Source organism: Thunnus albacares, chromosome 4 (genome assembly GCF_914725855.1).
Source record: "Thunnus albacares chromosome 4, fThuAlb1.1, whole genome shotgun sequence".
Classification (NCBI taxonomy): domain Eukaryota; kingdom Metazoa; phylum Chordata; class Actinopteri; order Scombriformes; family Scombridae; genus Thunnus; species Thunnus albacares.
The window spans coordinates 27129934-27142199 of NC_058109.1; the positions used below are offsets into that span (position 1 = coordinate 27129934).

Below are 12266 nucleotides of genomic sequence, written 5' to 3' on the forward strand. Positions count from 1 at the left end.
AGATATATTGAGTTGTTTTTGTGAAATTTAAATTAAAAACTTCCTCACTTTAAATTGTTTGTTACACACCATTTTTAATCAAGTGTCAACTATATCTTCCTCCTTTACCCTTCACTCTAAATGGGAAATGGGAAGCTAATATTAGCTTTGTCAGTTGGTTCAGTTAGCTACATAACAGTTATACCTGGCAGTTACAAGTTGTAAATACTAAGTAATATTAAGTAACAACTAATCTCTACATAAGAACTCATTTGTGTTGTGCAACTCACTGTAATTTAGTGATACATAAATCTCCACTGAAGTTATAACTAGGCTAAGGGTGAACCTACTGATTGCGGGTGCAACTGGCCTCAGATTTTAATACCTAAAGCCCTGGACCCAATTGTCAGCAGTTCCTGACTTTTAAGGGCTGATACAATAAACCAGAGGTTCACTGAAGCACTTTATGTCTTCAGGATAACTGAGCCATATAGGTTTGAATGTGACTGCACTCATTACCATACAAGTATACAGTATATTAACAATCCAGTGGAGGGTAACTCTCTAATCAACCTCTACAACACATTATCATTCATTTATGCATTAAACAGATGGAGTAGGTGACTGTTATGCACACTTGTACAGACCAGACATATGTGTTGTCATTCTCTAGAGAGAAACACCAGCTGTCAGTCAAATCACTCACTGAAATACTCCTTTATTCCAAATGCAGGACCAGGTCAGCCAAATAAAACATGCATAAGTTGTTTTTGTCATTTTCTATCTCTACATTATAGATATTTAATACATAAATGATTCTATCCATACAAAATATAAAAATATGTGCTGCCTCATTTACAACCATATTTACACTGACTTCCTTAACTTAAGTGAAATTATTAATTCATTTATCTATGTACATACTATGAACTGAATACAATAGTACAGTATATCCTATATCTAAATCACATTGCATGAAAAAGCTACTGTACCAAACCGACTACCTTGCACACTTGTTTGCTGCATGGAAGTGATGATAAAAAAATTGCACATCAGCTTTTGATAAATGTTGTGACTTGATACAACTGCGCATGTAACTGTTGTAGCCTTAATACTCAGGAGATATTCCGAAACATTAAAATGAACAAACATGCAAACACTGGTGCTTTTTCACTGTTTACCGACTGTAATTCATCACTGACTTTCAATTACATGATATTCAACACTCAACAACACTGAATAAATGGACTGGGTGTTTGTTTTTTTGTTCCAGGTGGAGGATGTTAGTGTACACAAGCTGGACAATGAGTCATTTCTTTTTATCAGATGTCAGGATGTTAGGAAATAATGCAGTTCTTGCTTTTTCTGCGTTTGCGAGTATGTAACTGCCCACTACGGTTGGGTCCTCCCATCCCTGTGTTGTACTTATGGACAAGCTCCTGGTTGCTGAGGTAGCGCAGCTGGATGGGTCTGGGGATTGGCTCACCCAGAAAGTAACCTTCATCCTCTGATTCGGAGGATGAAGAGCAGGTGGAGCACCAGTCATCATCATCATAATCATCCCAGGAGTACTGGTTCAAGCCTGTGCGCCGGCTAGCCCCGGGGTTTTGAAGCGTCAGATCTGAAGTGGTCCTGGGGCACTGCCTGAAGAGTTGGGGCTGGTATCTTCCTCCTCCTCCTCCTACTCCAAACTGATCCCTGGCGCTCCTTGGTGGAGGGAAACGGTCGTAATCCTCACAGACACGCAGCTGTGGTCTTTCTTGAGGTCTCGCCCTCCGCTCTGCCACTAAGTGGAGAGCGTTTTCTGAACGAGAACGCCGTGATCTCCGAGAGCGGTGGTGGTGGCGGCGCCTCTGGGGAGTCTCCTCCTGTGCATCTACCCGGATACTCGCTCCCCTTCCGCCTACTCCTCCTACACCACCTCCCACCCTGCGCTCACTAATGGGTGGCAGACGGGCGGCATTGGCGCTGCTCACCAAACTAACTCTATCCTCCTCCTGGAAGGTGAAGCCAGGCGGTAAATGAGTCATGCCCATACCCACACCCATGCCAGAGGGGTCGCAGTACTGCACCTGGTACTGGGAGGACCTGGGGGGATCCATTTCCATGTAGGGCTGATTGGCTGTGAGGCTGTGAAGAGACTCAGAGCTACGAAACTGCACAGAGGAGTTGAGGGTTCCCATGTTGCTTTTCTCTGACACATTCATTCCAGAGTCTTTGCTCAGGTCTGGCATGGAGAAACGAGAAAGGTGCTCCTGACGCTTTCCTCCATCAGCTGAGTTGCCTGTAAGGAAATAGAGTTGAATTAAGGTCAACTTCACCTTTTATTGATTGAATCCCACTGTTGCTAGAGAAAACATCTTAAAAAAATAAGAGGTCTGATGACTTCTACTATACCCACCTGTGGTGTTGGACAGGGCAAGGGACTCCATGGATCCTCTTGGGGTCTGCTCTAGAGGGGTCAGTTGCTCAGTGAAGTTAAGTGCATTGATGGGGTTCCTGCTTCTTGCAACCTGGGTTGGTGCTGGAGGCCCTGCATCTCTTTCCCGGTCCCTCTGGAAGCCATGCAGACTGATCGAGCGCTTGTCTGAGGAGAAGCCGTTGTTGTGCTGAGAGCAATGAGACACCTCGGTGAAGCTCTTCTGGGTCCTCAGCTTGGGTGGATAGTACTCCTCTGGACCTGGCTGTTGGAACCATGTTTCATTCAGAGAATGGCCCTTCATAGCTGAGACGGGTGGTCTCTTTAAACCTCCGTTCTCCTTGATCCTGTGATCCTGCTGTTGATTGTTCTGTCCAGTGCAGGCGGGGTTATAAGAAGTCCTGACATTGCACTGACTGAGGAGCTGAAGAGGGGTGGGGTTGGCAATTGGGTCTGTTTGGGATTCATAATTGTAACCATCACCTGCTTGCTTTTGATTCTGCCAGGCAGGTGGCTCACGAGTTAAACTGGGGGTTTGGCTGGAGAGACTCAGAAGATCCATTTGTAAAGACAGTGGGTCCACCTCCCCTGAAAATCTCTCTGTCTGCACTCCACCCCCTCCTCCACCACTCTTTCCTGCCTTGGAGCTGCGTCTGGACTCTCTGGTTGAGCGAGCGCTTTGGAAGGCAGAGTCAGAGGAGTCTGAGCCATTGGGCTCCTCCCCCAGACTGCAGGAGCGGGAGCAGAAAATTTGACCCTGCTTGGGCAGGAAGGGACGACCCAGCAGGGAGTGTTTACAGCGGGCGCAGCAAAAGCAGTCCTCTGTGGCATGCCAGTGCTGCCCATCATACGTCATCTGGCCTTGGTCAATGCCTGCAAGAAAGATAAACAGCACATTAATCCACAGGGTTTACGTAAAATGACAGATTGTGGGACTCGTATAAATGTACAATTAAAATACAAAACACCATGTCTTTATCAAAGAGCTTGAAATTAAAAATTTTAATGTCCTTATTAAAAATGCAGTTTTAAGTGAAAATAGAAGCATATTACAAGTTGCTTGTTGAGTGAAAAAACAGAGTTAGAATCTGTAACTTAACTGCACTTGAGGGAAAACTCTTTATGGAACTGGTCCAGCACTGAATAAACATATTGCATTTTGAGCGTGTTTGCAGTTGTCACAGAGGGAAAGAAAACCAGCTACAGTGGAAACTGCTTACAGTGATCACAGTTACAGTGATCCACTGATTATAAGGATCAAAAAGCTTGGGACAGAATCATTCTTATACAAATGCTGTTATATACAAATAATTTGCTTATACTAACCAACTGATCTGCTTACAGTATTCATTTTGGGTCTTTTCACACATGACAACACATGGAAAAAAAATGTAAAACTACAATAATTACATATTTTTTTACTTTACTTAACGGCTGTGGCACTATTGCCTCGTGTGCACATTGAAATCATAATGGGAAAAAAAGTAATTTCCTCTAAATGAAGAAAACAGTCTCCTCAAAGCTTATGACAATAAAAGGGATGAAAGAAATCTAAGGAAAGCATCACCACTCTCTTCATCTGTTCTGCCGCCGGGGAAAAGAAGGAACTTGTCATTGGCAAAAGTCAGAACCCCCACTGCGTTTGAAACAGCTGTTCTGTATTTTGAAACAGTCAATAAAATTCAGTAAATAGCAAAGCTGTCTATTTCATTACTTTATATTCATGTAGGCTAATAAATATACAAATATCAATTAGATGGTAATCTGCATGAGAAATAAAGAAAAAGAAAAAAAATGTGTGATCAATTTGACCCGGACAGACGTGATCACTGTAAGTGGTTTCCACTGTATTTGGTAATGGCTGCCATCTGGTTCGAGCTTGTTTTCTGATGGTTTCAATTTATAATCAGTTGTGTTTTTTAGCCAAATACTTTTCTATATCCTGTTTGACAAATAATTACAAAGCAAATTTGTTGAACGGTATGTGCCAAAATCACACCTGGGTATCCTGCTGGGACACAAACACACACGCACATTTCTTAACAGGAGGTGGCATAGGGCCAAGAGGTGCTAATATGAAGCTTTCCTGCTGAAAAATATCCCAGTATCTCAGTGAGTTTGCCTATTTAACACTATAGTGTTCTCGGGTTGTGAGATGATTACATTTGTATTTAACTGACACTTGGTGCATGTGTCTGTGATAAAAAACAGATCCATGTCTTTGCCCCAGGTTAGTTTCACGCTGCGCATATATACTATACATATTTCTGTACTCTGTAAGCTAAGTCATCTCTGTGGTCCTTTGCTATTTTGCCTTAAATGCATGACCACAGATGACATCATTCAGTGATAAATTGCTAAAACCAGGCCACATCCTTTCTACTGTAACTCTTTCTCCTTTGTGTTACTCATTATTAAAAATGAGGTCACTCTTTCATCCTCCTTAAAAAAAATCAGCCCAATCCCCTTTCACTTTTTTTCCCCATCCATGTATCTAGCATTATCATATCATTTTTTGTGATTCCTTTGCGAAACCTGCTGGTGATTAATGCAGTTTATATTAACAGTGGCAGATGCGGGGTAGCAGTGCAGCATACCAATATGTTCCCCACAGGAGTCACAGTACTCGGCGTAGAGGGACTCGAAGCAGGAGCAGCAGTAAGGCCGTCCCTCCTTCATGATGTAGCGCTGGCCCCCCAGCACCGTCTCGCACTCGAAACAGCAGAAGTGCTTCATGTGCCAGTGACGCCCCTCTGCCTCGGTGCACTCATCCGCCAAGATGATCTAAGAAGGGAAAGATAAGAAAGAATATCGTTTATCACTGGTCCATGGAAGTAAAACCTCAGATAGGTTATTACTGTGTGCTGAATGACAGGACAAAGGCTCGGGTCGCCCTCCCTCCCCCTCCATACGCACCACTTTCTCCTCTGCAGCTTAGTACTCTTAGATCATCCTCTTTGTCGCTGAATTGTGTAGGAGGCTAATGTGTGTGGGGAGTTGGAGAAATCTAGATAGTGCATTTACTTTTAATTACACTGATGTTAAAACACAGGGGTGCTTTTTAAGCACTAACAGCGTCCTTGTCCCCATTAAGAGAGAGAGAGACTAAGTCAGTGTAAATGGCTGGGAGCTCAAGATATTGAGGGCTGACCCCATTAGACTGGAAAAAAACCTTGCATGTGTTTAACTGTGACAGTGTGTGTTGGCCAGCAAAGCCTGTGAGCATCATATGACAGCAGTTTGGTGTGTATGTAGGCATGCATATGTGCTGAATGCGGGCGTGTAAATACTTTATAAATAGCTCTACAGACTCCGTCGCGCATTACTGGCACAGTATGTTCAAGCAGGTGATATTTGTATCTGTTAACACATGATCATCCATGTGCAGGCATGAGTGTGCGCATGTGACAGGCGTCTACCTCATCGCAGGCAGTGCAGCGCGGCTTCAGTCTCTCAGCGTGGTGCCGGCCGCAGTAGATCTTCCCGTCCTGGTAAAAGTAGATGAGATCCACCAGGAGTTCATTGCACATGCTGCACACGAAGCAGGCAGGGTGCCAACACACGCCATGACCAGCCCGGGACGCAAACACAGCAATGTCGCCACCATTTATCTGGCCTCCACACTGTAAGGAGATGGAAGAAGAGAATTTTTGAGACACCAAAAAATATCACTATGTAGATACCGTAAACTCAGGGTATTGGGCGATACCAAGTACCAACTGGATACCATGTAACATGAGACTGTACATCATATTAAAAATAAGTGGAGATGCTCACACACCAACATTTTTTAAAGCTTGTGCAATATCTAGAAAGTTAATCATGAGGTGTTACTACTATTTCTTTATAACAGTGACTACGAAACTAAATTATTTCAAGTCATGTGACGTCCACCAGCCAAGAATGACTTATCCCTCGACAGTTAGTAAAGAGGAAACAGCTGTAAAACATCCGATATAGTTTTTTTTCCTGAGTGTCACAAACACTCCAAAATGATTGATTCTATTATTACAAATTTGATCCATTGGGGGCATTTATATGTGTGGGGGGGCAGCCAGCTGGGGATATAGAGCTGAAACTATTATTCAATTAATCAATTAGTTTATTGACACAAGTTTAATTTGCAACACTTAAGTTAAGTGATTGATCATTTAAGTAATTTTTCAAGCAAAAACTTCCTGGTTCCAGCTTCTTAAAATGTGAGGATGCATGAAGGTGAGTGCACTCGGTGAGGAATGTTCATTGGAATGAATAGAGCACCACAGAAACACAGTATCCAGTTTTCTTAGTGCATCCATGGTTCAAAGGTCCCATGAAACAGTATCATTACTTGTGGATGTGATGGAATTCCTGTTAAATCAAGCAGTTGGTGCGGAGCATTAGACAGTGAGGGTTAGTCAGTTAATCAGTTATAGAGAACAAATTGGTGATTTGATAAGAAGGGCAGAGAGGTAAGAATTTTTTAGTTACAGCTGGTAGTGCAGCATAAGGCCACCACTGATGCACACATTTCCAAGAAGTTTCAAGCGCACATTTCCTGAGATCTTTAATGAGGTCAGTAATGGTGCAGATAACGATCCAGTGTATCAGATTGATGCAGAGCTATCTGTAACACAGTTTTGCATGAACACTAAATTGAGAGCACAAGGGTGTGTTTATGTGTGTGGCACAGGAAGGAAAGCTAAGACAGACAGGGGAAGTTGAACGGCTGCTGGAGGACATTGGCGGGGCAAAGGGGAGGAATAAAAATGGAGAGATATATGGGAGGATAAAAAGGAGAGTGAGATCAGCACGGAGGTGCAAAGGCAGAGAAGGCGGAGAGATAAATGACAGGGAGTGCTAAGGAGAAGGGGGGAAAGGTCAGGTAGGCAAAGTAGATTTAGAGGGGTGGGAAGATGGAGACAGAGGGAGAGTTACAATCAGGTTATCTAACTAGCACACAGGCTATTGCTGCAAGGAGGCTAAAGAGGGGGGCAGCGGGGTGGGGAATTCAATCAATACACAGTCTCTCAACAATCTGCTCCTTCACGTGTGTGTGTGTGTCTGTGTGTGTTTGTGTGTGTGCGCTGTGGCTGTCTCCTGAGCGAACATGAAACACAAGCTGTAAAGCAGCTATACACCTGGGGCACCAACACAACAGAGAGCAGCTCCACTTGCTGTACACAATAACAAATGGCTAGCGGATGCTGAAGTGCGCTAGTTTGTTGTTAAAAGAAGACTCTCCATTGCACTCTGTAGTCCTATAAGGCCATTACAAGAGTACAAGTAGACAAAACATTAATATTTGATGGGACACTGGGCAGTGATGGAAGATATAGGGCCGTTTTAAACTGTTACTCAGTTCTCTGAGGCATTATATAAAGCTATGTTTAAAGACAAAGGACTACCGGGATTGTTTGAGTGTGACAGCTCATATGGCAGCAGGAAGAATGAGACATGACACACATAAAGAGACAAAGACACAAACACACCAACTCAAGACCCTATAAAAAGCAAGACTTCCATAACGCATTGAGGCGAGATTGACAAGGTCACTACCATGTTATAAAAGCAGACGACTGTTGCATCTCTGCCCTTTTATATGTCAAGATAAAGCACCTCTCATACATCATAACAAAAGCCTGAAATGCCAGCAGGCTGTTGAGTATGTCTGTCCCACGATTCATTGCTTTCATTCCACTAGCCACATGACACGTCTCTGATCTTGTCACACTTAATTCACTCTTGTCACGAGACGCGACACTGAAATGACATTTAGTAGAGAAATGACAGGCCATTCTCAGATCATCTTTGATCTTGTTATATCTCCTTCCTGTTGGGGAAACCATGCAAAAATGATGTTTTTGATGTTCTTGTTAGCTACCTGCTCACAGATCGCCCCCGTCATTGTCACAGGGAATGGCCGGACGTTGCCTCGGCCCAGGTTTTCTCGTTTCCGTTGGTTACTGAAGAGCTTCAGTTCTCGCTTCTCCTCATCGTCCAGACTGTTACAGTAGCGTACCTGAACACACACACACACGTAAAATCACATGAAAAGACCAAAATCAACAATGCATTAGTCTATCTCTGAATACTTTGATGACTTCCCTACCCTCTTTGTGGCTCTAAGACCCAAGTACATTTGTTCATTCTGAAGACAAAATCTTTAAAAATGACGTCACCAATATATAGTTTCAGTTTAAAAACATTTTTAATACTTCTTTAACACAGCTGGGCACTGTAGTTTTTAGCAAACATTACTCAAACAAGAATAAATAGTTTATTTGTTGGGGACAATTTCATCCAGAATGGTGTATGTTGTATCAACTCAAGATAAACTACAGTACCCATGTTCATGAAGGAACATGTCACCCAGTGTTTTTAAAGCTAGGGCTGGTGATGTATTTTAGAAGCATTTTTTGTTATATTTGTTGAAATTCTTTGTATATCCCAACAGCAACCAATAAATCAAATGACAATAAAAAGAAAAAAATCCAGTATCTGTAGCTGGCGCAGGCCTGTAATAATTCTACCTGCTGGTCAACCTACATACTGCCTACCTGTGCGCACTCTACCTGTGCAAGTTTGGAGCCCAGGTGAGTGCTGGGATACCGACGGATAGGAAGTGACGGGACTGCATGAATTGCAGAAGGAGAGAAGAAAAAGACGGAAATCTCAACAGAAAGCAGAATGAAAAGCAACATGCGATCATCGTACTGTTGCCTGTAGTGTGGGGAAAAACTGAGCAGCGTACAAGACTTCAGTGGAAGTGAACTCAGCTCCCAGAAGTGATATCACTCGAATTCAAGCAAGGAGATGGGACACTCATTACTTTTGTGGCATACTTCAAACCGTTAGAGAAGTGGTCCTGTTTACCGTTTACGTGCATATGCCCGTGCTCGTCTGGTGGGAGGGGCTTAGGACAGAGAGGAAAGGGGGGAGAGCTGCAGGGGAAGAGCTTTATTTTCAAATTCTGGCTTTTTTTTTTTTTTTGCCTTTTCCAGAACACTACCTACCCCGGCTTTAACTGTCAAATGAATTCCCTGCTAAATAAAACAACCCAAACCTTAACCCTAAAGGCTGCTTCTCAGTGATAGTACAATCATACTAATATCTTAATCGTGGAAATGCTTCATTGATGTAAAAAAAAACTTCAATAGACAGTTACACACGCATAAACACTTCACTATCTCATTCCCGCCCATTAAGAAGACAGACTCCATTTTTCTTGTGTGTCTCCTCCCTGCTCCCCTCTTATCTCTGTATTGCCCTCAAGGAGGGGAGGAAGAGAGAGATAGATGGGTGGATAGATGGATGGATGAAGGTGATGGGGGAGGGGGGAAGTTTGGACTCTCACCTCATTGTCGTGGGGCGGTAGCTGATGGAGCAGCTGTTTGATGCGGTATTTCTCTCCTGGGCTGTTCACATAGGGCACCTTGTCCTCAGGCAGGGAGCTGTAGTACTGATGAACCTGACAAAGAGAAAAGGGGATGTATTAGGAGCTTAAACACACCTGTAATATGCGAAGTAGATTGCATATTATTGCTGCTAATAATTATCGTTTAATCACTCAATCATTATTTTGATTTATTAATTAACATTTTTGTCTATAAAATATCAGAAAATAAGGATAAATGTCCATCAAGAGTTCTCCAAGTCCAAGATATCACCTTCTAATTTTTTTTTTTGTCTGTTCAACAGTGGAATAACCAAAAGGGATAATGATATTAGAAAAACTGCAAATGCTCAAATTGAAGAAAGTGGCATTTTTATCTGATAAATTAAACAACATGATTAACTGATTATTAAAAATGTCCGATTAACCATCTCAGTACTAAATGGTTCAACCTTACCAAGACAAAATTAACAAGATCAAAAAGCGGGAGTGACCAACACACATACATTCACACACACACACACACTTAAAATCACTTTGATTTATGGCCCACCAGTGGAGACTTAATGGAACCTCACCTCTCCATCTCTGCACATCGACATGGGAATGTATTACTGACCTGTCAAATGTGCACACACTCTTGCACACGTACACACACAAGGGCAAACAAGTGATTAACACATATGCATGTAGCAGTGTGTGTGCATGCCAATGCGTGCGACAGCAGGATTAATACTAATCTGGCCATTCCAAATTACTCGGACATTCTTTACATTAAAGAGGCAGACAATGAATCTCTGTGTTATTTATTGCAGTCTTTCTATTGCACTGTAACAGGGGGCCGGGGTATAACAGAGGTCAGGCAGTCAGTGGGTGGGTGGGTGTGGGGGGGTGAGAGGGGGGTTGGGGTGGGGTGGTGGGGGGGGGGGGAGCATGAAAGCCATGGGATTTTAAAGGGAGATTTGAAGACAAAGGTCAAATAAAGAGAAGGGGAGGTGTGGAGAGAAAAATAAAGACAGAATGAAAATGTTCACAGACAGAGAGAGAGTGCAAGTAATAGTAAAGAGAACGAGAAAAATGTGATGAGATGAACAAAAAAAGAAAGATTGGGAGATAAAGCAAAGACTTGGAATGTAAAGAGAGAAAACATGATCGATACCTGCTGACTGGGTCACAGCAATCTTAATAACATATCTGTCTGTTGAATGGATCTACTGACTAGAGGCCATCAGCTTTGTCCTTGGCAGCAACACACAGTCTGTCACACAGATTAACTTGAACAATGCATTATGCATTGACTTAAAAACAACATCTACACAACCAATGCTTTTTTACAACATCCAAAATCATACCTCTTGAACAAATGTCTCATATCTCAAAGTTTAATTGTCCTGCAGTTGTAGCGTCACATTCTGTATCAAGGGCAGCGTGGAGTCTGTATTTCCTTTAAGTAGCCTTATACAAGCATGTTTATTGTTGTGTTGAATTTATAGCAGGAGCCTCTTGTTGTAAGTGTAACCTAATTCCTTCTGCTCTGCTTTTGTTGGCTTCTACCAGTGTTGGCGAGGGACACAGGATCTGTGTCCAGCAGCACGGCTCAGGACGCCCGGAGGGGATCTAGGAATTGTCCATGAAAGACTGACTGTGGTCAAGCACAGATAAATCACACAGCTCCTATATGCACATAAGGAAAACACACACACATGCTACCAGATGCACACACACACCCACACACCTAATGATAAATTACAAAACACGCTTCCAACCACAACAGGGTTACAATCTGGAGGTGAAAGGCACATTGCCCTGAGGAAAAATAAGGACGGATACGCACACGCATGCACACACGCAGAACATAATGGACACATGATTGCAGCAAGAGCCAGGAGGAGCAGCTTGTGATAATAACTGTAATCGAAAGCAGGCGAAACTAAAGACAGGGCAGAATTTGGAACTGTACTGAAAGGAGTGTTTTTAAAAGCTGAAGCAAATGGTAGGACTTTGCAAACTGAGTGACAAGAGTGATCGCTTCACACAGCTGGTTTCTATTGCTCTTGATGGCCAGACAGCCAGAGGAAAATACACCACCAGGCACCAGTCCTGACATTCTCTCAACAAGCCACTTTACAGTGGTTAGTGGACACAGATATTATATTGTTGAGAAAACACTGGTAGCCAAAGCCAAACATGGTGGGAAAGATGGTGTTTTCATAGTGGAGGGAGCAGATTTAATGGCTGTGTTTTCATTCTCTGTCCATCTTTGCTGAGATGCACAAAAGGCCTGAAATGGGTTAATTTAGCATGAAATACAAGCTTCTTTTCAACTACAGGTGCCATATTAAGAAGAGACTACAGCCATGCTAGCGGTGAGGTTGTGCTTAGGCACTGTGGCGCTTTGAGCTTAATGCTAACATCATCATGCTAGCATGCTCACAAAAACAATGCTAACATGCTGGTGTTAAGCATATAATGTTTACAACTGTCATTAGTATC

General features: G+C 42.8%; 1 protein-coding gene across 2 annotated transcripts in view; it reads right to left on the reverse strand.

Moving 5' to 3' along the window:
• Positions 1–681: 681 nt before the first annotated feature.
• The window catches only part of prickle2b (prickle homolog 2b), an 89072-nt gene continuing 77487 nt past the window's right edge, over positions 682–12266 (reverse strand). For both annotated transcript variants that reach the window (XM_044349105.1, XM_044349106.1), the window contains 6 exons: positions 9735–9848; positions 8262–8399; positions 5818–6021; positions 4996–5182; positions 2381–3271; positions 682–2263 (listed from right to left, as the gene is read on the reverse strand). In XM_044349105.1, coding sequence (XP_044205040.1) covers positions 1317–2263; positions 2381–3271; positions 4996–5182; positions 5818–6021; positions 8262–8399; positions 9735–9848 — 2481 coding nt within the window. In that variant the 3' untranslated portion in view covers positions 682–1316. The remainder of the gene's footprint in view (positions 2264–2380; positions 3272–4995; positions 5183–5817; positions 6022–8261; positions 8400–9734; positions 9849–12266) is intronic.